The 24,043-nt window shown below is 48.4% G+C and overlaps 4 protein-coding genes and 1 pseudogene across 4 annotated transcripts; 1 reads left to right on the top strand and 4 right to left on the bottom strand.

Moving 5' to 3' along the window:
- Positions 1–336: 336 nt before the first annotated feature.
- Positions 337–1,721, top strand: LOC125514623 (uncharacterized). Its single transcript, XM_048679960.2, has one exon. The coding sequence runs from the start codon at positions 727–729 to the stop codon at positions 1,597–1,599; it is 873 nt and encodes a 290-aa protein (XP_048535917.2). The 5' UTR covers positions 337–726; the 3' UTR covers positions 1,600–1,721.
- A 1,737-nt stretch (positions 1,722–3,458) lies between these two features.
- LOC125541554 (uncharacterized) lies at positions 3,459–5,573 on the bottom strand. Its single transcript, XM_087529404.1, has one exon. It carries the CDS (start codon positions 5,556–5,558, stop codon positions 3,459–3,461), a length of 2,100 nt encoding a protein of 699 aa, XP_087385530.1. The 5' UTR covers positions 5,559–5,573.
- A 3,218-nt stretch (positions 5,574–8,791) lies between these two features.
- Positions 8,792–11,994, bottom strand: LOC125528847 (tyrosine-sulfated glycopeptide receptor 1-like). The gene has a single exon (XM_087526840.1). It carries the CDS (start codon positions 11,182–11,184, stop codon positions 9,049–9,051), a length of 2,136 nt encoding a protein of 711 aa, XP_087382966.1. The 5' UTR covers positions 11,185–11,994; the 3' UTR covers positions 8,792–9,048.
- Positions 11,995–14,203: 2,209 nt separating this feature from the next.
- On the bottom strand, positions 14,204–23,525 carry LOC125516614 (tyrosine-sulfated glycopeptide receptor 1-like; annotated as a pseudogene).
- On the bottom strand, positions 15,015–20,143 carry LOC147964302 (uncharacterized). The gene is made up of 2 exons (XM_087529403.1): positions 19,071–20,143; positions 15,015–15,155 (listed from the first exon to the last, which is right to left on the bottom strand). The coding sequence occupies exons 1-2, from the start codon at positions 20,047–20,049 to the stop codon at positions 15,136–15,138; spliced, it is 999 nt and encodes a 332-aa protein (XP_087385529.1). The 5' UTR covers positions 20,050–20,143; the 3' UTR covers positions 15,015–15,135.
- Positions 23,526–24,043: the final 518 nt, after the last annotated feature.

The raw sequence follows: 24,043 nt of genomic DNA, 5'->3' as shown, positions 1-24,043 counted from the left end.
ACTACTGGAGTTGCTTCTGCTCAAATTGATTGAAAGGACCGGGCATCCTGCTCAAGCATTTCATCAAACATTTGACAAGCGCAACAACTGACCACCCATGGAGCAGCGTGGAAGAGCAGCAATCAGCGCAGGAGGAAAGCAAGAACCCCGGCCAGCATCTCGTCGCTGCTGCGACTCCTCACCGTGGTTCTTACAGCTGCGACTCATGCGGGTAACAGAGCTCGGCGGCCACGACGGCCGCGATGCCGAGCCAGGATGGCACGCGGCGGCGGAATGGAGGCGCAGGCGCAGTCGCGCCACCGCGGGATGCCCAGGCCACCGACGAAGAGGAGGAAAGATCGGATGAGTGCGTCGCTGGTGGCTCCGGCGGTTGGACCACGGGCGGCGGCGCTGGCGGCGGTTACGAGCCGAACTCGGATTGCGTGGTTTCTACGCGGCGGGGCATCGGGGGTCGATCTATATCAGCCGGGCTGCGGGGATAGATCGCACTTTTCCTTCGATCCGACGAGCAAGCCGTCCCCTCGATAGATCACGCGCGACGTTCTCCTGGCGACCTAACAACCCGGCGAGCTTCTCTCGCCGACGGCGAGCAAAGAATCCGGCGAGTTTCCTCTTTCTTCTCCGGTCATCATCTGAATTTCAGCATCGCAATTGTTCTGTTTACTTGTTTCGCTTGTGCAATCACTTGGTCTCTCTGTTCTTTGCTGTGTCCTGTGTTTTGCAGAGATGGCTAGCCATGTCGCTGCGACCCTGCCGCCGCTGTTGCCTACCCCGGCGCGCTGCCTCCTCCTGACGCCTCCTCCGGCGGTGTACACGGCTCGTGTGGAGCTGGACACCAAGAAGCAGCAGCCTGGACGTGCCTCGATGAGCCGAAGCTGGATCAGAGACAAGATCGACCTTCCCGGACGTGCTTCCCGGAGCTCCAGCTGGGCCACTGACAAGACGCTCCGCCGTGCCGAGAGTTTGAACGGCGGCGTCGAGCGCCTCGGCCGCGTGGAGACGCCGAGAGAAAACTGGAATAGGCCGGCGAGCCGCGCGCCATCCGTCGACCGGTGCGACAAGAAGCCGAGGCCTCCGGCTGAGATGGTGGCAGCTTCGCAGGCATCAATCTCCGCCGGCCCCGCCCCGTCGGCCGGCCGGTTCGGGAAGAAGACAAAGCCTGTGACTGAGATGGAGCTAGACTCGGTGGTGACATCCTTCGCTGGCCCTTCTCCGTCGATCGACCTTTCGGAGAAGGCAGAGCCTACGACTGAGATGGTGGCAGACTCGGTGGCGACACTCTTCGCTGGCCCTGTGGCGTCGGAGAAGAAGGCGACACCTCGTACCGTGGTGGAGGCATCACCCTTCGCTGGCCTCGCTCCGTTGATGGACCGGCCCGACAAGAAGCCAAAGGCTCTGGCGAAGATGGAGGTGGACCCGGAGGCATCCTTGTTCGCTGGCCCGACATTCATGGTGTCGCCGGACCCGAGCGAGCTGCCTATGCCGACCTTCATCATGTCGCCGGACCCGAGCGAGCTGCCCATTCCAACCTTCCTCTATAAGCACAAGGTCGCTAAAGTGTTAGCTAGCTTAGTCGCTCCGATGCTCGTTGATCAGTAAGGAGCTTGAAGCTGTTTTCAGTGTGTAGCTAGGTCGACTATGCTGATCAGCAAGATTGAAGCTGTTTTCAGTATGTAGCTAGGTGGACTATGCTTAATACAATTGCGACCATCCATTATCGAGCTTGGCACTGATCTTATCTGCGATGGAATGAAATGATGGTGTTCTGCATTCTGCAAATAAGTGTCAGACACGGCATACTGTGCATTCTGCAAACAGAGACGACATTCTCGCAAACACCTTGAGGGCATGACCGCATGAGCAGGACAGGTGTAGTCGCCTCCTTCACGGCGGCCAAGCTCTTGTGGAAGGCGGCCAGGCTCCTTGGGCCGCGTTGCCATCCTTTGGCGCCTCGGCTGCATATCTCTCTCCCCCCGGCGATGCCCTAGCATCTGTCGCCGCAGGGCGGGCAGCCGCCGGAGCCGCGTTCCTCGACCCCGCTGACCTCCCCACCGCCTCGGCGTACAACCGGCGGCTCTCCCCGTCGCTGCGGCCCGCGGCTCACCCGCAGGTGCGTCTCACGTCGCCCAGCGGCCAGATCTCCCCAACGCCGCCGACCGCCACTCGCCCTCCTCGCCATCATCAAGCTCTGACCCGTGGCAGTGCACTTCAACCTGAGGTCAACGAGCCAGCGGCCTGCGGCTGTTGCTACTAGGAGCCAAGTCTGTTGAATCAATGTCTCTCACACTAACACTGCGAAATGGAATAATGCAAGTGGAAGGTGAATTTTCCACTAGCTCCTGGCGCAGCTTTTACGCCAACCAAATAGTATGATGCTATCATATATGATTCAGGCCATGCTGGAAGTAGGATATGGATTGTTTGACAATATTGTTTTTTCCCGCTTATCGTATTGTTGCATTGAGTTTTTCGAGTCCACAAACCAAAAATACTTACTATTTAGGGGGATCGTGTTTGTGCAAAACAGATCTTGCACGCTTGGGGGTTATAATTTTATGTCCTTAGAGTATTAAGTGCATAGATAGCTGACATATTTAGCTGATAATACTAGGAAGTGATTAACATTGACAATGACAAACCAGTTTAACGCCATTGGCTTTCTACTAGAATAAGCACCTTCCTATGTTTCTTGCAAAAAATAAATGTCTTCCTATGTAATTCAAGGATGGTCTGATCTCCCGATGCACCCTTTTATACCTTCCCCTATGCTACCTGTGCTAGACATTTTTCAACCTGTCATGCCTAGAATATATTTGCATTCTTTTATCATGGTACATTTGCTGTCACATGATCTTCTTGATGCATATTCGCAATTGAAAATAGAATTTGGTGCCCACTTGCTTTCTTATGCAGCATGCTGTTAGCTCATGGGAGAATCAGTAAAAATAATTCTGACATGAAACAGTACATGATTGTTCTGAAATTAGTGGTTCCACGGTGTCTGTGTCTAACTTATTTACTTTAGCAGTGCAAGAGGATGTTTTTGGGCGAGACACCCTACTTACGTAGGAAGAAATGAAGTCAGCCTGCACCAGGGGTGTACTTGACAACAACAGGGACACAAAGTTGGTCTGATTTGCAAGGCTTCTGGTTAGCTCTTTACACATGGCAATTTAAACATCTGACTCTAATATAAGTGCTAGAGTACTTTTGAAAATCAAGATTTATTTCTGGTTATCACTAAAGAAAAGTATTCTTACTAAATCAGCTTTAGGCAGGAGAGGCTACAAAGGAGACGAAAAATGACATTTTTTGTGATAAGTTATCATTGGAGCGCCTCTTGTGTGCTTTCCCTGTAGATTTTCTTTACTGGACTGCAGAGTCAAATGTTCTTATATTCTATACTCAATACTTACAAATATTAACCATTTGTTAACGGTGATAACGGTTACATGGTTTCAGCCAAAATGTCTAGCTAAGACTTTCTGATCATATAGGACTCCTACTCCAAAGAAAACACCGAAGGCGGTCATAAAGATGATGGCCTCACTACCAATCTGTTTTATGGGGTCAATGGAAACTGGACTTGCTTCTGCCGAACCACAATGGTTTGCAACCATAGGGCCACACAGTTTTGGGTTTCCACCAAAGCTAGAATCCGGAAACGTGCTGAACTGGCCCATGTTTGGAATAGGGCCTTCTAGGTCATTATTAGAAATGTTGAATCTGGAAAGGAAGTGCAGATTGTTCAATGCAGCTGGAATCTTACCAGTGAGATGATTACCAGACAAGTCGAGCATCTGCAGGTTCGTGAGATTGCAGATCTGTTCGGGTATCTCTCCAGATAATCTGTTGGAGCTCAAGTTAAGTGAAAATAGTCCTTGTAACCTACCGATCTCTGCCGGAATCATACCAGTGAAATTATTCATGGCTAGATTAAGCTCTTTAGGAAAAGCACTGGGCGTGAGGTATTGCAGAAATTGGTTCTTGTTCCAAACAGGCAGCTCAAAGAATACCTTTGGTGCAGTATTATCTGATTCTAGCATTGGCATCTCCATTAAGGCCCTTGGAATTTCCCCTGTAAGGCTGTTGTTTGATATATCTAGAGAGAAGAGAAAATTTAGGCTGCTGATCCATTCAGGTATCGGTCCAGTTAGTTGATTGCCTTGCAAAAATAGCATCCCCAAATTCGGTAGCTTTGATAGCCAATCAGGTATTTTTCCAGACAATGAACAATGATTTATATAAAGAACCTGGAGATTCTGAAAACCATCAATGCTGACATCCTCCGGCATGGTCTCATGCAGGAAGTTGCACCCAATATAAAGGGTGGTGAGGCTCCTGGAACTGCTAAGCATCTGAAGTGTTCTTGTGATATTTGTAAGAGAGTTATTAGCAAGTGATAGGAATAAGAGGGACTTCAGATTGCCTATTTTTTCTGACAATTGACCATGGAAAGGATTGTAAGATAGCCGTAGTGTCGTCAGCTTGCTGCAGGAGTATATGCTTTCTGGAACTGTGCCGGTGAAGTTATTGGAAAGAAGATCTAGTTTTTTTAGATTGGACAGGCTTACGAAGTTGACCTTGGTAAGTTCTCCACTAAATTGGTTTGCCTTGAGGTCAATTGTTACAAGATTTGTGCAGTTTCCTAGAGCTGCTGGCAGCTCCCCTGACATGTTGTTGTGTTCCAAATGCAGCTCCTCCAATCTCTTCAGATCACCTATAGACTCTGGAATATTGCCGCTGAGCTCATTCCCGCCAAGATCAAGGGTGACCAGATTTGTGAGCTTGCTAATGCCATCGAGAGCTCCTTCTAACCTATTGTTAGGCAACGAGAGGTGCTCTAACGTGGTTACGTTGAAGAGTTCATTTGGAAGTGTGCCATTGAGGTTGTTGTAGCCAACACCAATCAATTTCAGCACCGAGCAATTACTGAGTCCTGGAGGGATGTTCCCACTGAGTTGGTTGAAACTGAGCTCAAGCACAACAAAAGATGGCGCGCTAACACATTGTGTAGTTGGTATCTGACCAGTAAATCTGTTGGAACTAGCATTAAGAACGACCAGGCTCTTCATCACCTCCCATGTTGTGGATGGTAATATGCCTGTAAGCCAGTTGCTTGAGATGTTGAGTACCTGCAGAAGCCGCGCAGGGGTTGAAGATGGCAGCTCGCTCAGGCCTCCTGTGAGGCGGTTGAAGCTGATGTCAAGAACAAGGATGCTGCTGGATGACACTAATTCCAGTGGCAAGCCACCAGACAACAAGTTTTGGGAAAGGTTGAGGCGCAAAAGTCCGGTGAGGTTGCCAAGGAACGGCGAGATGGGCCCCTCGAGGCCTCGAGAAGCCAACGAAACATCAGTGACCTTCCTATCTTGGTTGCAGGTGATCCCTTCCCATGTGCAGCAGTCGGTGTCGTGCCGCCACGACGTCGTGAGGCCGCCGTCCTGCGAGAGCCCGGCGAGGAGCTGGAGAAGGGAGCTCTTCTCCTGCTCGGTGCAGGAGCTGGTCGGAGAGACCAAAGAGACCAGCAGCACGAGAGCCAAGCCAAGTGAAGGCATGTGAACTTTCTTGGTGTACCTGCTGTATGAAAAATAGTTGCTGCATGGTGTTGTGGTGGAACTTCCCATTCTGAATATTTTTGTTTGACAGTTTCCTGAAACTGTCCATTCTGAAAGCATGCTAAACTACCATTTCCTAAATAAAAAAACAAGAGTTGTCCATTCAGATTCTGTCAGTTTTGTTGAATATTTCTGTTTGAAATTTTTGGTGATGTCATTTTGATGCCACCTAATTTTTTTTCCGAGTTGCTAATAATATGCCGTGTTAAGTCGAGTGTTGACTACCGGTGTCTCGCTGGTAGTTGAGTGGCTATAATATTTGGTGTCAAGTAGAGTGTCATTGTATTTCAATGGGAGTGCATATATGTCATGGATCATTGTACATGTGGGTAATAACATTTCATATTAAATCTAGCGTGGATGCTATTAAGGTTTGCTCCTACTTCAGATGCAATCTTCTCTTACAAATTATTCTGTTTATTATGACGTATAGAAGCATGACAACAGACTTTGAAGATTGCAACTGCACGCGTACCACTTTACGACTTTGTGGGGGGTCTCGAATTCTTATTGCTTTGTACAAAAAGCCCACCTCAAATTCTTATTGCTTTGTACAAAAAGTCCACCTCACAGAGTCACAGTTCCCCACTTGGAAGGAGAAGATCGTAAGCTGATGGGCATGTGTCTATGAACGCTTAGAGCATCTATAGCCGAACCCCTCAAACTGTCAGTTGATGGATATGTGTCTGTGAGCATAGTAGATCGCCTTTGACATGGTCGCAAGTATAGTGGTTCCAACAAGTAAGAGTAAGCCTTTAGCAATTAAGCAGCAAGACTGAGGTTCAAATAGTGTGGGTTAGACAAAGATGTAGGGTTCCCGCTCCCTATAAAAAAAGAGGTAGGGTCTCCGGAAAAAAAAGTCAAAGCGTTTTTCGGTGACATGGTCTCCCTCATACATCCTACCACACTAAAGAAAAGCAAATCTTGTGGGTTAGACAAAGAGGTGTACCTCTTCTTTTGGTTTATGGACCTCAGAAAGGTTAATGCATGGTTAGATGCATGTATGACCTTTAACCTGTGGGCCAACCCATTTAGACAAATATAATAATTAATATGTGTATCAGACATCTAGTTCCAAATCCCCTGTGACATGTCATGTTGTTTTCTTTGAAGATTATGATCTCATCAAACATAACCCAAAACGACCAAACGGCTGAAGATGAACTTCCGATGGGGAAAGCAGATCCCGAGTAGAGAGATGAACCCTTTGCACATGGAATAAGGTATTTAGCTTATTCTCTCAACCTCAATTGACCGCTGCTGAATTTATTATATTTAATACAGTATTACTTACCGACCAGAACACCTATCAGTATAACTTCTAAAAGGTTACTGAAAAAAATGTAAATTTTGGTGGGCATGTGTTCTTTTTCTAGGTAGTAGGTAAGAGTTAAAAGGGAAGCATGTTGCCTATAGTGTTGTACTAGTTCAGAATCAAGTTTTGTGATAACCAGTGTTTACGTACTCCAGTGTTCTTTATTGTTCACATTTGGATTGAGCATAGTTGAGTAGCTCACTTGAGAGTGTCATGCTTTGCCAATATCTATTGCGAGAGTTGTCATTTTTTGTTACTAGCTAGAGTTGTCAATCTCTCAGCTAAACCACTTGCTGGAAACACAAGACATCAACTGAAATTCTAAATTATTATTTTTACTTCTACATGCACATATTTGGTCCCTAGGTTAAGATATGTACAATTGAGTTAGTTTAGGTCAACCTGCAGAAGTTCATACAACAGTGCAACTAGCTTTAGTTGGACGAGCAAAAGTTCATACCAACTTCTCTCTAGCTCGGCTCGGCTAAATACAAGGCAACCAATCGTAAATACACTTGGGGTGTATATCATTCTACACTTAATATTTATAGGGGTGTATATCATTGCGTGTAAATGCCCACTTGTGTCATATCTTGGAACCCACTTCATTAGTTTAAAATTAAATTAAAATAATTAATATGTGTATACTCAAAACACTAGCACTATTTGCAAATCTTGCAAGCATTTTTTGGGGGCAGAAAAAAAATTTGTCAGAAACTGATCATTTTTTTAGAAATCAGAATTGATCATTTGTGGACGACCAATAGGAATATGTACAATAAGCTTAGCTAAGATAAGTCGTCATGCAAATGTTGTTAGTCACACTCCTACAACATCGTACTGTATGCTGGCTGGATATTTCTATGCTGGGTTGGCAATACCCTAGAGGATATTGCTAGCATTGTAGCTGCTGATTGTAATCATCCTATTTGAGTAATGAAAGTTCCTTTCCCACAAAAAAGGAGCATGTACAATTTTATCTTTTTCTAGGCACTGTAACATCCCTAAGCCCACCCAATTTGAAGCCCAAGATGAAGCCAGCCCAAACTGTTATCTATAAGCTAACCCAAATACTGCCCCCCGTACGGCCCAACGTCGAGTCCTGCCCAACTCAATGCGCCGGCGTCCCGAGGACCGCCGCACCGCCGCACTCCCACTTCTGGTGGCCAGAGGCCAGGCAGAAATCGAACCAAGCCTCCCCCTCCCGGAGCTCTCTGGCGAGGGGGATGCGGCGACTCCCGGCGACCCCGCGTGGCGGTGGGCCGGCTGCTCCGAGTTCGCTAAGCTCGCTGGAGGACGGACACCGGAGGCTAGGAAACAGGTCCAGTGTCGCGCACTCAGAAGGTATATATCTGGAAAAAAAAAGGAAGTCCGAGGAAAAAATAATACTTGGGCGCCTGGTTGATGTTCAATTGTTCGCTAGTCTCGTTTTAAGTTCAAATCCGTCCACGCGGCGACCCTTTACGGCGGCGTGCGGCGGTTCGCCTCCCGCCTCAGCTGGTCCGAGGAGGCCAGGCAGGCAGGGGACCGGAGATTCGACCAAGGCCGAACATGACGTGAGCCCTTTGCCGAGGTATATTGTAGAAACCACGGAGCAGGTGCTTAATTCGTGCCACATTGTAGTGCTAGCTTTGTTGACATTTCTGAATTTTCTCTCAGCGCCAGTGTTGTTTTCTGTGGATACTTGCGATCCTGGGTTGGAGACTTGGAGTTACAGATTGCTAGACTGCAAATAGTTACAGATTTGAGTGTGCCAGACTGCAGATTGCTTATGTGTGCTTTGGCGATTTTGCTTATTATGTGTCCTCCTCTAGTCAACTTTCTCCAAGAGAAACATTCATCACTGTATGCCTATGTATCAAAGTAAATACTGACCAAATAGTTACACGTTCCACAATAATAATGTGCTTACACACTGTTGATGTTGTTCACTCGTTAATCATGTTTCTGTTACATGGAGTACAACGATGAACATCACTAACTCAAGATAGCAGGTTTACAAGGGATATTGTTCTTGCTGGGTCTGGAGCCACTGAATTGGTCTTCCTGAACTGAGAACCACTTGAGATCACGTCATGGTTTGGGCGATGATAAACTGATAACAGTTGCAAGGTTCTAGCCAAAATATCTGGTTAGGACCATCTGATCATATAGGACTCCTACTCCAAAGAAAGCACCAAAGGCAATCGCAAAGATGGCCTTAGTGCTGATCTGTTCTCTGGAGTTGGTGAGCTCTGGATCTGCTACGGCTGAACCGCAAGGGTTTGCAATCACAGGACCACACAATTTTTGGTTTCCATCAAAGCTAGAATCTGGAAACGTGCTAAGCTGCCCTCCGGTTGGAATAGGGCCTTCTAGGTCATTGTTAGTAATGTCGAACTCAGAAAGGAAGTTCAGATTGTTCAGTGCAGCTGGAATTATACCAGTAAGATGATTAACAGACAAGTCGAGCACCTGCAGGTTCCTGAGGTTGCAGATCTCTTGAGGGATCTCTCCTGATAATTTGTTGGAGCTTAAATTGAGTGCGACGAGTGCTCTTAACTGACCGATCTCCTCCGGGATCGCACCAGTGAAATTATTGATGGCTAGATTAAGCACTTTAGGAAAAGCACCAGGTTTGAGGTATTGGATAAATGGACTGAAAAGATAAACAGGCAGTTCAAAGAAGACCTTTGGCGCAGTCCTGTCTGATTTTAGCATTGGCATCTCCATTAAGGCAGTTGAAATTTCACCTGTGAAGCTGTTGTTTGATATGTCTAAATAGAAGAGCAAGTTCAGGCTGCTGGTCCATTCAGGTATTGGTCCAGTTAGTTGATTGCTTTGCAAAAATAGCATCCTTAAATTTGTGAGCTTGGATAACCAACCAGGTATTGTTCCAGACAATGAACAATCACTCATAGAAAGAACCTGAAGATTTTCAAAACCACCAATGCTGTCATCCTCTGGTATGGCCTCATGCAGGAAGTTAGACCCAATAAAAAGGTTGGTCAGGCTCCTGGATCTCCCAAGGATCTGAAGTGTTCTTGTGATGTTCGTAAGGGAGAGGTTAGCAACTGATAGAAACGAGAGAGACTTCAGATTGCCTATCTTTTCTGACAATTGGCCATGTAAATGATTGCCCGAGAGCCGTAGTGCAGTCAGATTGTTGCACGAGTATAAGCTTTCTGGAATGTTGCCGATGAAGTTATTGTGCAGAAGATCTATTTTTTTTAGATTGGGCAGGTTTGAGAAGTTGACCTTGGTAAGTTCTCCATGGAATTGGTTGCCCTTTAAGCTAATTGTTGTGAGATGTGTGCAATTGCTCAAAGCTGATGGCAGCTCCCCTGATATGTGGTTTTGTTCCAAATGCAGCTTCTCCAAACTCTTCAGCTGACCTATGGAATCCGGAATATTGCCGCTGAGCTTGTTGCCCCCAAGATCAAGGGTGACCAGATTTGTGAGCTTGATGATGCCATCAAGTGCTCCTTCTAACCAATTGTTAGGTAAAGAGAGGTGCTCTAATGAGGTGACTTTGAATACCTCGTCTGGAAGAGTCCCACTGAGGTTGTTGTAGCCAGCGCCGAGCAATTTCAGCATGGAGCAATTACCGAGTCCAGGAGGAATGTTTCCACTGAATTCGTTAAAACTGAGTTCAAGCACAGCAAAAGATGGTGCGCTGAGACAGAGTGTAGTTGGTAGCTGCCCAGTAAAACTATTGTTGCTGGCATTGAGCGCGACCAGGCTCTTCATCACTTCCCATGTTGTGGATGGAAACCTTCCTGTAAACAAGTTGCTTGAGATGTTCACTACCTGCAGAGGCCGTGCAGGGGTTGAAGATGGCAGCTCGCTCAGTGCTCCTGTCAGGCGGTTGAAACTGACATCAAGGACAAGGATGCTGCTGGATGACACCAATTCTAGCGGCAAGCCACCGGACAGTGAGTTGCACGACAGGTTGATGCGCAACAAGCCGGTGAGATTTCCAATGAACTGCGAGATGGACCCCTCGAGGCCTCGAGAGGCCAAGAAAACATCACTGACCGTCCTGTTGGGGCTGCAGGTGATCCCTTCCCAAGTGCAGCAGTCCGTATCGTTCCGCCATGACGCCCCGAGGCCGCCGTCCTGCGAGAACCCAGCAAGGAGCTGGAGGAGGGAGCTCTTCTCCTGCTCCGTGCAGGAGCTGGTCGGAGGGGCCAAGGATATCAGCAGCACGAGAGCCAATCCTAGAAAAGGCAAGGGAAATCTGCTGCTGTTTGGGCAATGGTGTGACCGCATGGCTTTCTGAAGAAGCTAGCAAGGGAACCAATGGGCTGGTGAAGATCACGAGAGGAATGGAACAGGCAGCTCATGTCTCCGTTTTGTTTGATCCTCTTTCAGGTCGCACTCAAGAAAAGGAAAAGAAATGGGTCTAGGATTGACTGCTGTTGCCAAGGAGACTAGTAGCACAATAGTCAGCCCAAAGAAAGGTATGTGAAATCACTACCTACGTGAGCGACTAGAAATTAGCCTGTAAACCACAAGCGTAAGCTTTGGTCTGGCAGGATGAAGTACTAGTTTCTCTTGAAGAAAGAGCAAGAGAGGAAAGGAGCAACCTGCTCTGGTCTCTGTCTCATTTCATCCCTTCTGGTCATCGCGATGACAAGAAAATCTGGTCAAAGATTAGCTGCGATTGCATATCCACTAATTTATTCACGAGTCTGACTTCCAAGCACAAACTGGTTTGTTAATCTTAGTCTGACCTCTTATCCTATCAACTTTGCAATTAAACTCCATCATCGATGTCAGGGTTGACGCACTTACATGATTTAGAGAAGATGTCCCATAGGAGGCCATTCAGGCATTGTGGCTACCTATCAAAGGGTAAAAAAGCTATTTTATTGGCGCAAGGCCAGGAGATTGAAACTTTTCTACATGAGTGTGCAGTTTGCCAAAGAATCAAGGAAGAGCATTGCCACTACCCTGGTCTCCTAGATCCACTGCCACTACCTAAGTGCTGTTGATTGATTGAATGATGTGTTGTAGCTATCGTCATATGGCCTTTCTTAGATTGTTAATGTTGCTCAAACCTAGTTCTTTTCGGCATCTGGCACCCCTTCGCTCGTATTGGCAGGATGCATGCCATGCAAGCTGGCTTGGTTGCATGATTCCCCCAGAATCTTGCCCTAGCTTTCCTAATTCCGTGTAGTCAGTCCTGTGTCATTATTGCCTAGTATTATCTGCAATACATAAGAAGGATAATTTTTAAGCTATGCACACCTACCCACAACAGCGACATCACCTATATAACAGGGGTTAGTTGGGTTTGACTTAAAGCAAGGCTGAACATTTTTACAACTTATCTGATGACAGCTACATTTTTTTCTTACACAAAATAATAACACCCACCCGGTGCAACTGAATCAGCAGGAGGTTGAAATTCTGTGGCATCTAATCTTTATTGTGTACAATAAACAAATGATATGTTGTTCTTTTCTTTTTCAATGATTGAGTGAGAAGCAGTCGCATTTCATTCTAGTCCATAATAATTGTTTCATCATTTGTCGACTTAACAAGAATCAGTGTCCATTTTATTAGTTGTAATCAGTAGTTAAGATTAGTTGTAATCAGTAGTTAAGGTATCCATCATGTGCACTATGTTTTTTCTTGATATTCTGCTCCTATACAGCAATGTGAAACGACTCTTGTAATACTACATGTCAAGCTGCAACTGGTAGCCAAAAAGTACGCACTGTGTGAACAGAACCTTTTTAGGGTCAATGAACACAGCCAAGGGCCTCTCTGATTTATGACATTCTAGAATTGATGAATCCTAGGATTGAACACCACAAGGTGTTTTCGCAAAAGGTTGTTTTCTTTTTACAGCATAGTAAAACTATAGTGATCTTTTCAAAATGTTCAAAATGAACATTTCTCTATAAAATATAGCGCGACAGAATTTTGTATTGAATTGTATTCTGCATTTACCTTGGAATTAAATAATTTACGTAGAAAAATTCCTGTATGTTCGATTGATGTTCTTCTTTTACAGACGTGTTGCTATGGATGAACAAACTGAGATTGTCCCAATCTGTTGAACCAATCATTCCCTTCGCTTCATCTGTGCTCTTGCCTGACCTTCGCCTTGGATTAATTGGTTGAAAGTTGTTTGTGTGAGCAAGGACTGCTTTCCATTTCTTTTAGGTTGATGCTGTTTTTATGCTCTTGAGTATGTGTAGCTGCAGTTCATTTGATTTCCTGTTGTTGGAGTGTCCATCATTGATCATGATAGAGGTTACATCACTTTGCGCTGGCGAACCAATGTTCGAGTTTGTCCTCCTCCAGATAGATTAATGGACCTGGTGGACGGTTGATAGTATCAACTTGATACTGATGCCTTGTGCCCTTTGCGCTGTAACATTATACGGGCTCTCTTTCTTCCTACTTGTTCATCTGTCGTTGATCAGAGTAGAGTGGTTCAGTCTGTAAGACAAAGAACATGAGAATATTACTTTACATGTGGGTTATAATATATCTGTTATGATCTGGAGAGAACTCGAAGTGGCTGGCACTCACTGTTCCTTCTGAGTAGGACGCACTTGACCAGAACTCAATCGGATTGGGTAGCGCTGGCGGACGGAGGCTAGGGAAGCAGGTCCGTGGACACACGCTCCCAAGGTACGTGGTGAAATTTAACTTCCTGTGAAAAGAATCGTCTGAATTGAGAATGGGGCGCGTGCCGCGTAGCTACAGATGTCGTTGGATCACTTGTAGTATGACAATCGGATTGTAAACCGTCGTACGTGGAGTAGTTTCGGCTACAGATTAGCGTCGTGGGCACACAAAACCTTGGGATGCACTCCTCACAAAATGCGCTCAGCTACAAAATTGGACGTTCTCTGCTTTGTACGTTTTCACAGATTATGGTGCACTAGTAGTAGTACTGGTCTTATACCTAAAAAAGTAGCATGACGCCAGTGTTATGTATTGCTCAATGCTCAGCAAGCAAAGGAAATAATGAATTAAAGTTACAATGATTTTTATGCTCTGAAAAGAGTCACAGCAGAGTCGAGAATGTCAACTTCTCATTGTATTAATAATATTTCTTCAGTTTACACCGTCCCACAATATTACATACTTTTACATCTCCAAGAAGTAGAATAACCCTTGATCCTAGAATATCTTGTAGACCTAATTATGAGTTTATGACTCATACCTAGAGCATAAGCTTATTCATCACTGGACATGCTGCTAAGCCTAGATAGCAGCCTAATATGATCTAAGTTGGCAATAAACAGATATGTATATTGGAGTAATACTAGCCAAAATACCTCGATAGGACTGTCTGATCATACAACACCCCTACACCAAAGAACGCACTAAAGGCAGTCACGAAAGCCACCTTGTAATCAGTTTGTTTTTTTGACAGAATAATGGCCGGAGGTGCTTCTGCTGAACCACATTTGTGAATGAGCATAGACCCACAGAGTTTTGTATTCCCATAAAAGCTAGAGCTCTCAAATGTGTTGAACTGTCCTCCAGATGGAATAGGGCCTTCTAAGTCATTGCCAGAAACATTAAACGCTGCAAGGAAGTGCAAGCTGTTCAATGCAGCTGGGATTGCACCTGTGAGATTGTTGTTGGACAAGTCTAGGACCTGCAGGTTTGTGAGATTGCGTACTGATCCTGGGATCTGTCCTGATAGCTCGTTGAAGCTGAAATCAAGTGCAACAAGAACTTTCAACTGACCAATCTGTGGGGGAATCACACCTGTGAAGTTGTTGTTGCTTAGATTCAACACTAGTGGGAAAGATGTATCTGCAAGGTATTGAAGTGATGGATCAATATAAAGAGGCAGCTCAAAGACCTTTGGGCCCAAATGACTTGAGTTCTCAGTTGATTTTAGCATTGGCATCTCCGTCAAGGTCAATGGAATTTCTCCAATTTTTAGAGAGAAGGCATACTCCCGACTTTATAAATAAAGCCAAAAGGCAAGGTAGCAACAGCATCACAGATACGTATCAAACACACCCAAGCCCCAACGCTGGGCGAGACGACGGAGGATAAAAAGTCAGGTACATGGCTCCCTCGCCAGTACACGGCACGCAAGCCGGAAGAGAAAGGTCTAACTGAAGCTAAAGCATCCGGCCCAAAAGAAGCAATCAAGCATCCTGCTCTTGTCTGCATAACTGAGACGCCGTCGTCCGAATTTTGTAGATCAGCATAGAAAGCGCCTCTTGGTCGTCGACCTTAGTCAATGATTTCCACTGCTACAGGAAAGCACACGATTTAAATAAGCAGTCAGCCGGTTTAGCCGGAAACACATGCTCGATAGTAAATTTGTTCCTAGTTGTCCACAGGGACCAGCATAAAGCCCCCAAGCCCACCCAAAAGATGCGCCTAGATACACCGGAGAGGTTGGAAGCCAAGCTGCGCAGCTCGGCAAAGGAGGCAGGGGCCTAAGAGACACGAAGCCAGTCCCGCACGCAACTCCAAACAAGCTTAGCCAGGTATAGTGAAAAAAGATATGTTCCGAGTCTTCCACATCACCGCAAAGGGCGCAAAATTGGGAGCCCGGCCCATTTCTCTTACGGATTTGGTCAGCCGAGGGCAACCGGCCTCGGAAAGCTTGCCACAAGAAGATTTTAATCTTAGGGGGAATACGGGCCTTCCAAATTTGGGAAAAACGATTGGTAGGCGTGCCACCAACGAGCTTGGAATAGAGAGACTTAACAGAGAAACGTCCAGAGGCAGAAAGCGGCCAAAGCACCGAATCCCTGACCGTCGAGAGCGTAGGGAAGAGGGCAGTAAGACGTTGCCAATCTTCAAGCTCTACAGGCGACAGAGAGCGACGAAAGGCTAGGTTCCACCCCTGGGACGCAAGCTTCGCAATAGAAATATTAGGATCAGAGCAGTAAGAGAAAAGGGTAGGGAAGGTCACCGAGAGGGGTGAATCTCCATACCACCAATCAAGCCAAAACCTAATCGAGGATCCGTCCCCAACAACAAACTTAACGAAAGATTGAAAACAGGTCTAACTTTGACCAGAGACTTCCAAAACTGAGAGCCACCACGCGGCAAAGCAAACATCGGGTTCGAAGACGGAAAATATTTAGCCTTAAGGATCGACAACCAAAGGGGTTGATCCTCAGCACTCATAATCTTCCACCACCATTTAATCAACAAGCATTGATTCATGATGGAAGTATTAAGAATTCCTAACCCCCCAAGGTTTTTGGGCCTACACATCAATTTCCATTTGACGAAGCGGTATTTGCGACGATTGTCCCCTGCATTCCAGTAGAACGCCCCACGGTGTTTATCAAAACTAGCATGAGTCCCAGCCGACAAGAGATAGAAGCCCATAAGGTACATGGGGAGGGAGGAGAGGCAAGTATTAATTAGGGCCACCTTACCCGCATTCGAGTTATATCTACCCCGACAGGGAAGGACCCTGTTCTCCACCTTTGTGACTACCGGGGCAAAATCTTTGGCATGAAGCACATCCGGGGAAATAGGCAAACCCAAGTACTTGAACGGATAGGAGCCCAGCTTACAGTTAAGAAGGTGGGCCACTCGTGCGGCTTTCGACTCTTCCACACCAGTCACAACCACTTCGCTCTTGGCGAAGTTAATCTTAAGCCCCGACATCGCCTCGAAGCATAATAAGATAAATTTGAGGTGGGCAAGGCAGGCCTCATTCAACTCGACCATAATAATAGTGTCGTCCGCGTATTGGAGATGGGTCAGACCATGGGGAATAAGATTAGAACAAACCGGAGTAATGGGCCCACAGGTGGCAGCCCTGGAAAGCAGGCGAGATAAAGCATCCACAACAAAATTAAATAAAATGGGAGAGGCAGGATCGCCTTGCCGCAGGCCCCTACCATTGGCAAAGAATTTGCTAACCTGACCATTAACATTGATGGCAGTGTGGCCTCCCGAGACCAACTGCAGAATTCTATGGACAAGGGGCCCCTCAAACCCTTTGACCAATAAAACTCTACGTAAAAAGGCCAACTCACCGAGTCATATGCCTTCTCAAAGTCTAATTTTAGAATCACCGCTTTTGACTTGTGAATCTTAAGGTCATGAACGATTTCATGCAAGCAGAGAACCCCTTCTAGAATGAAACGACCCTTAATGAAAGCCGACTGGAAAGGACTAATGGTACGATGGGCAATGGGGGAGAGGCGAGTGGCTAGCCCTTTAGCCGGAAACTTGGCGAAGTTATTAATAAGGGCAATCGGCCTGAATTGCGAGATCAAGTCCGCGCCCTTGACTTTAGGAATAAGGGAAATGACAACGTAATTAAGGCGAGAGATATCCACCGTACCCAACCAGAACCCATGGATAATATTACAAATGAGAGGCCGCAACTGCTGCCAGAATTTTTTGAAGAAGGGGATAGAAAAACCATCTGGGCCGGAAGCAGCGTTCAGGTTAGCCGAGCTGATCACCTGCCAGATCTCATCGTCAGATAAGGGGACCATCAGGCCCGAATTTTCGCCCGGAGAGATCTTAGACCCCTCGTCCCAGAAGTCAGAGCAGAGGCCAAACCCAGGGTCCGGCTTAGAGCCGAGTAGATTGGAATAGAAGCTAACAATGTGATTCATGATGAGGGACTGGTCCAAAATTTTAACGCCGTCAATCAATAGAGTGTCAATGAAGCATCTGCGGCGTCTGCCATTCGCGATCGCAAAGAAATATGCCGTCATAGCATCACCCTTCAAGGTCCAGTTGAGGGCACCTCGTTGGCGCCAGTAAATTTCTGACTGCTGGTGAAGCACCATCAAAGCGTCTTCCAGGGAGTAGCGAGTGGCCCACTGAGAGGCGGAGAGCCTAGATGTGTCAGCAGATTGGTCCAAATCCCGGATTTGAGATTCAAGAGACTCTTTGTCTCTACGCAGATCGGCCGCCCTATTCCGAGACCACCCCCTCAAGAATTTACGCAGCTCATAAGACAACTTGTGCCAATCATCCATGGGACCAAAGGAACGATGAGGGGAAGCTAGAAGATTAGTAATCTTAGAAAGCATCATGTCACAAAAACCCTCAACAACAAGCCAAGACGCATCAAACTGGAAATGGGAGGGAGAGACAAGTGAAAGGATACCGACATCCAGGATCAGGGGAACATGATCAGAGCCCACCGCAGGCCTGGCCTTAAGCAACGCGCGGGGACACAGCGAGTCCCATTAATCAGAAACAAAAACCCTGTCCAACACCGACCGGACATGCGAGGATTGATGGTTAGACCAGGTGAATCGCGCCTCCACCCTAGGGAGCTCAAGAAGCGCACAATTGCTAATGAAATCATTAAAAGCATTGGCAAGAGGCCAAGAGAAATTAGGATTGTTCTTGTCGGCCGGAGAACGTAACAAATTGAAATCTCCCCCAATTAAAAGAGGAATATTACAAGCTTCAATGTTAATCGAAAGTTCATCCAAAAAAAGAGGAGCAAGCGTGTGATTCGCAGGGCCGTATACCACCATAAATTCCCACAAAGTGTTCAACTGACGATGGTGAACCACACAACTAGCCCAAAAGATACCATGATCAAAAGCAATGAAATCAAAAACGTCCCACTTGGACCCGATCAAGATACCCCCAGAATGGCCCGAAGCAGGGAGAGAGTGCCAGTCAAAACTATCCATCCCAGCTATCGCAGAGAGTTCAGAAGGGGAAAAGGATTCCTTAAACGTTTTGACCAACCCTAAAATGTCAATATGTTCACCACAAACCAAGTCATGAATCTGGTCACGGCGCCCCCTAGCACCGAAACCACGAATATTCCAGAATAAAGCTCTCATTTGCAGGAAAGGTTTTTAATATGAAGACTCGATCTGCACGGGGCTACACAAGGCTTAGATCGCTTGGGACGCCCAACCTTAACAAGGGCCGGGGGGCAGACGACTGGCCACAACCATTTGTCGCCTCCAACCCCCCGGCCCGGCCCTGAGCACCAGCAGGGCCAGCACCCTTCGCAGCCTCCACGGCCTTAGCAATAGAAGCTTGGGCTGCCTCGTTGGCCCTAATGACAGAAAGAAGGTGGGAGGGAGAGCCCATCCCCGGTATAGAAGCCACCCCAATATCAGGCATGATATGCAGCAGATGATCATCTGATAGAGCTAGTAAAACAAGGCGAACAGGAGAGGCAGGAAGAGATGGGAGGGCAGACGGACCTGTAGGAGGGAGGTCCCTGGCCGCGGCACGCTGTTCCGCCCGCACCGCCACTGAAACGCCAGAATCGCGCACGCGCCGGCCCTTCCGCGCCGTGGACGCCGGAGAATGGAGCATAGGGGAGCACCGGACCAGCGACGCCGGCCCGGGGCCAGACCCCGAGGCGGAGCCCAGATCCTTGTCCAGACGACGGGCCAGACCCGCCGCCGAAAGCTTGGAAGTAGAGGAGGCCCGACTCTTAGCCGAGAATTTCCGGACCGAAGTCTTCTTCTTCTTAGTTGAGGGCTCGGTGGAGCGCATGGGGGAGGCGGGAAGGTCCTCGATCCGAGAGAAGGACGGAGACTGCGGGCGAGTAGGCACATTGGAGCAGACACCAGAGAAGGGGGTCCCCTTACCACCAACAATGCCATGGGAAGCCAAGTCCTCCTTCTGAGGATTAGGAGCAGGGGCATTATCCTTAAGCAGCTCGCGTTCATCCGAATCCAACTTATCCCATTCAGATTGCGTAAAACGCGAATCAGTCCCTCCACTTGAGTTATGCCCCCCAGCGGAACCATCCCCCTGCATGTCATCATGGTCCGAAGGCTTGGAAGGGGGAGGCGGAGGTGGAGCACGGGGTTCAGCACCCTCCACCCGAACCCGAAGTCGCACACCCTCAGGAGAAGGGAAGACATCAACAGAACCATGGACACAGACGGGGTCGATGCACCAAACACTGAGACGAACCGGGCCAACCTTGCCCAAAGATTCCGAATCCACTTCCACGGGCTTGCCAATGAGCTTACCAAACGCCATCATGAACTCCACATATCGAAGCCCAACTGGCACGTCATCAACTAGCACCCAAATCTTGCTGAGAGGGCCCACCGCCTTGGCACCACAAGTAGCCGCTTTAATAGATACCACAAGCTGGTTCAGGGGGAGGGTAAAACTGGTGCACGAGGAGATCATCCTTAGACAGTCCTTGGAGGGTAAAACCATTGCAAATTCATACTCTGAAAGCTGGCGCACCTGCCAGTCCTAGCCACCATCGCCCATATTTTCAAACCATCCAGGAGGGTCTGCGGAGAAATCAACTGGCCACACACCGTGATGATGGCCGCGTTAGAGAGGGATGGCGCAGCCATCACCACAGGAACATCAGCATCCAGAGCGAAGAATGAGCATCCGGGAAGATCCAAGCCAAACTGTATGAAGGGGGGGCTCTTGGTACGGTTATGGCAGTCCACAGTGAGATGACCATCAGAGCGACAAATGAGGCAGAAGGGTGGGTTAGTGCATCTAGATTGGAAGTGGTTCGGGCGGTGGCAAGCGAAACAAGTCAGGGTCGAAGAAGGGCCCGAGGGAACAGGATGCTGTCGAGGAGGGGGAGGCGGCGGCGGCAGGATGCCATCGCCACGGGGCGTAGAAGGGGCACTCGAAGCTGAGGAAGGAGGACACTGGTCCCCAGCCTGCGAAGAGGAAGAGCCAGGCCCGAAGCGCGACCCCGAGCGAGAGGCAGCGCCCGCCACAAACGAGCGAGGGGGAGGCCGAGGCGGAGGGACCGGGCCCTTGGCCGGAGTAGGACGCGACGCCGACGAGGAGGAGCCACCGCCAGCCGAAGCAGCAGCGGCCTACCATGGATCCAGCCTCGACCCCGACGCACCTCCAGATCCAGGGAGCGCCGCCCCAGATCTGGCGGCGGAACACTCTGGCCCCGCCTCCCAATCCTCCCGCTCGCCCGGCAGCACGCGCACCGCCCGCTCAGATTCGAGCTTCGACCGCAGCTCCGCCTCATAGGCCAGATCAACACCATCGCCCGACGAAGCTTCACGGGCCCGCTTGCTACCCGAAAGGGCCTCGGAGGAGGAGCCCCTAGACTTGTCCATGGCGATCACTTCAGCGAAGGAGAGGAGGAGAGGGGGTGGGGAGGAAGCGGATCTAGAGAAGTGGCGGATAGGGCGATGTGCCCTGCGGATATCGGCGGTGGAAGCAGGAAACCCTAGGAAGGGGGGAGAGGCACCGCAGCGCACCCATAAATAGCCACAACAGGCCAGGCCAGAGAGGGCCGAATGGGCCGAAACGGGGCCGCAGGCCCGGGAGGGGGACGGACGCGAAGCAGTGGCCACAACCGGCTGCCCCGGGCCCATAGACGGGAGGGGGGAAGACTCGAGGGACGACAGAACCGGGGGCCCGGGCGGCCCAGCCCGAGTCGGACCAGGCGCCGCCAACCGGATCTAGGGTTTGGCCACCAACCGCCCCCGCACCAGCCGGCGCGACCGCCGCCACCGTCACCGGCCCTGGCCGGAGAGGAGGAGGGCGAACAGGACCAGCGACCGGAGACGCCACATCAACCAAACCCAACATCACAGCGGACGGGGAAGGACCGAGGAGACCACGATCAGGGGAAGGAGCCGGGCCCCGACCCGCCCGCCGCCGGTGCCGACCAACACACCACCACCCCGACGACCCAGAGGGAAACGACACCGGCTGGCCCCGGCCACCCGGAGCAAACTTTCGGGTGCGGCCCGCCGCAGGCACGGACGGCACCACCGGCACCACCATCGAGGGAGCGCACACCTCCGAATCATCATCCGACTCCACCGAGTCGCCCAGCGCCCAAAAACGCGAACCAGGGAAGGGCGCCGCCGTAGAAGAGCAAGGAGAGCCAACCCGACCCGCAGAAGACCGGGGGGGGGGGGGCATGGGCAGCGGCAAGGGCAGGGGAGGAGGAGGGGAGCGGGGAGCGGGGGGACGAAGGGAGAGAAGAGAAAGGAGCCATCTCCATGGAATTTCTCCTATAAGGTTGTTGTTTGACACATCCATAAAGGAGAGATGGTTTAGGGAGTTGATCCAGCCTGGTATTAGTCCAGTGAGTTGATTGCTTCTTAAAATTAACATCTCCAAATTCGTGACCCTTGATATCCATAGAGGTATTTTTCCAGATAATTGGCAACCATCCATGTCCAAAACCTGAAGATTCTCAAAGCCATCAATTCTGTCATCCTGTGGCATGAGCTCTCCTCTGAAGTTGCTCCCAATAAGCAGGGTGCTAAGTTTCTTGCTGCTATTAAGGATCTGAAATGTATTTCTGATGTTTGTGAAATTATTTTTGCCAAGTGACAAGAAGTAGAGATACTTCAGGTTGCCTATTCTCGGTGAGAGTTCTCCATGGAAATTGTTTGCTGCTAGCCGCAGCGCGGTCAAATTGCTGCATGAGTAGATGCTTTCTGGAACTACACCAGTGAAGTTGTTTAACCAAAGATCTAAAGTTTTTAGACTGGATAGGTTGGAGAAATTGACCTTGGTAAGTTCTCCGCTGAAGTAGTTGCTCCTAAGGTCAATTCTTATGAGATTTTTGCAGTTGCTCAGTGTCGGTGGCAGCTCTCATGACAGGTTGTTGTGGCCCAGTTGGAACTTCTCCAACCTCTTGAGCTGACCTACAGAATCTGGAATCCTGCCATTAAAGTAGTTCCCTCCAAGATCAATGGTTCGGAGATTTCTGAGGCTGAATATGCATGCACTATCAAGAACACCCTGTAAATAATTGTTAGGAAAAGAGAGGCATTCCAATGAGGTCGCATTGGAGAGTTCATCTGGGAGTGTTCCACTGAGATTGTTGTAGCCACCTCTGAGCACTGTCAGCATGGAGCAACCACCAAGCCCTGGGGGAATGCTGCCACTGAGTTTGTTGAAACTGAGCTCAAGCACAACTAAGGATGGTGAGCCATTGCAGAAATAAGTTGGTATCGCCCCAGTAAACCTGTTATTGCTGGCGTTGAGTGCTATCAGATTATTCATTGTCTTCCATATGGTGGATGGAAATGGCCCAGTAAGTAAGTTACTCGAGATATTCAGTACCTGCAGAGGCCGGGCAGGGGTTGAAGATGGCAGTTTGTGCAGGCCTCCTGTCAAGCGGTTGAAACTGACATCAAGGACAATGATGCTGCTGGATGACACCAATTCCAGTGGCAAGCCACCAGACAGCGAGTTGCGCGATAGGTTGAGACGTAACAGGCTGGTGAGGTTGCCAAGGAACGGCGAGGTGGACCCCTCAAGACCTTGAGAAGCCAGTGAAACATCAGTGACCGCTCTATTGAGGCTGCAGGTAATCCCCTCCCAGCTGCAGCAGTCTGTGTCGCTCCGCCATGACACCGTGAGGCCGCCATCTTTCCAGAGCCCAGAAAGGAACTTGATAAGGGAGCTCTTCTCCTGCTCCGTGCAGGAACTGGTGGGAGGAGCCAAGGAGACTAGTAGCACAACAGTCAAACCAAAGAATGGTATGAGGAATCGGTTCTTGTGTGAGTGACTGGGTAGCTGCATGGTTCTTGAGAAATTAGCTTGGAAACCAAAGGCTTAAGCTTTGATCTGCCAGGATGAAGTACTAGTTTCTGATGAAGGAGCAAGAGAGGAAAGGAATAACCTGCTCTGGTCTCGGTTTTGTTTGAACTGTTTTGGTCATCGTGGTGAAAAAAGAATTCGGGTGAAGGATTAGTTACTATTGCGTGTCCACTATAATTTGTTCATGAGTCTGACTCCGAAGCATGAATTGGTGTGTTCATACTTAATCTGACCTTTTCTTCTACCATTCTACAATTCACATCCCGTCATTGATGTCAGGGTCGATGCACATACATGATTTGGAGAAGAGCACGTGGAGGAACGTGAAGAGGTGCTTACTGAACATTGTATGCATTTTCTCGCAATTTAGATTATCATGTCTGATGGAATAGGTGCAATTTAAGTTTAAAATAGCTATCAGCTGTAAGTGGTCATTGCATGGTCAATAAGTGCAACTCGTGTATACAGAAAAGACAGTGCTGAAGCTATCACACATCAGATATATAGTTGGGTTAGATTGGGTTTGACTAGAGTTGGTCTGAACTTTTTACAACTTATCTGATGACAGCTACGTCCATTTTCTTAAACAAAACAATAGCATCTAGTAGATGCACCAAGAATCTTTAATATCTTTGTATTACAATCCTACGAATCA

Source organism: Triticum urartu, chromosome 6A (genome assembly GCF_056163025.1).
Source record: "Triticum urartu cultivar PI428250 chromosome 6A, HENAU_Tu73, whole genome shotgun sequence".
NCBI lineage: Eukaryota > Viridiplantae > Streptophyta > Magnoliopsida > Poales > Poaceae > Triticum > Triticum urartu.
Note: the sequence above shows the minus strand (reverse complement) of the source record. Positions and strands in the feature narration are given on the sequence as shown.

What these genes read in the sequence shown, in the direction of transcription:
- LOC125514623 (XM_048679960.2), top strand. Translation starts at nt 727, where the DNA reads ATGGCTAGCCATGTCGCTGCGACCCTGCCGCCGCTGTTGCCTACCCCG.
- LOC125541554 (XM_087529404.1), bottom strand. Translation starts at nt 5,558, where the DNA reads ATGCCTTCACTTGGCTTGGCTCTCGTGCTGCTGGTCTCTTTGGTCTCT.
- LOC125528847 (XM_087526840.1), bottom strand. Translation starts at nt 11,184, where the DNA reads ATGCGGTCACACCATTGCCCAAACAGCAGCAGATTTCCCTTGCCTTTT.
- LOC147964302 (XM_087529403.1), bottom strand. Translation starts at nt 20,049, where the DNA reads ATGGTTTTACCCTCCAAGGACTGTCTAAGGATGATCTCCTCGTGCACC. An exon ending in CAGGGACCTCCCTCCTACAG is followed by an intron (nt 15,156 to 19,070) that starts GTCCGTCTGCCC and finishes GCTTTCCTGTAG; the next exon opens with CAGTGGAAATCATTGACTAA.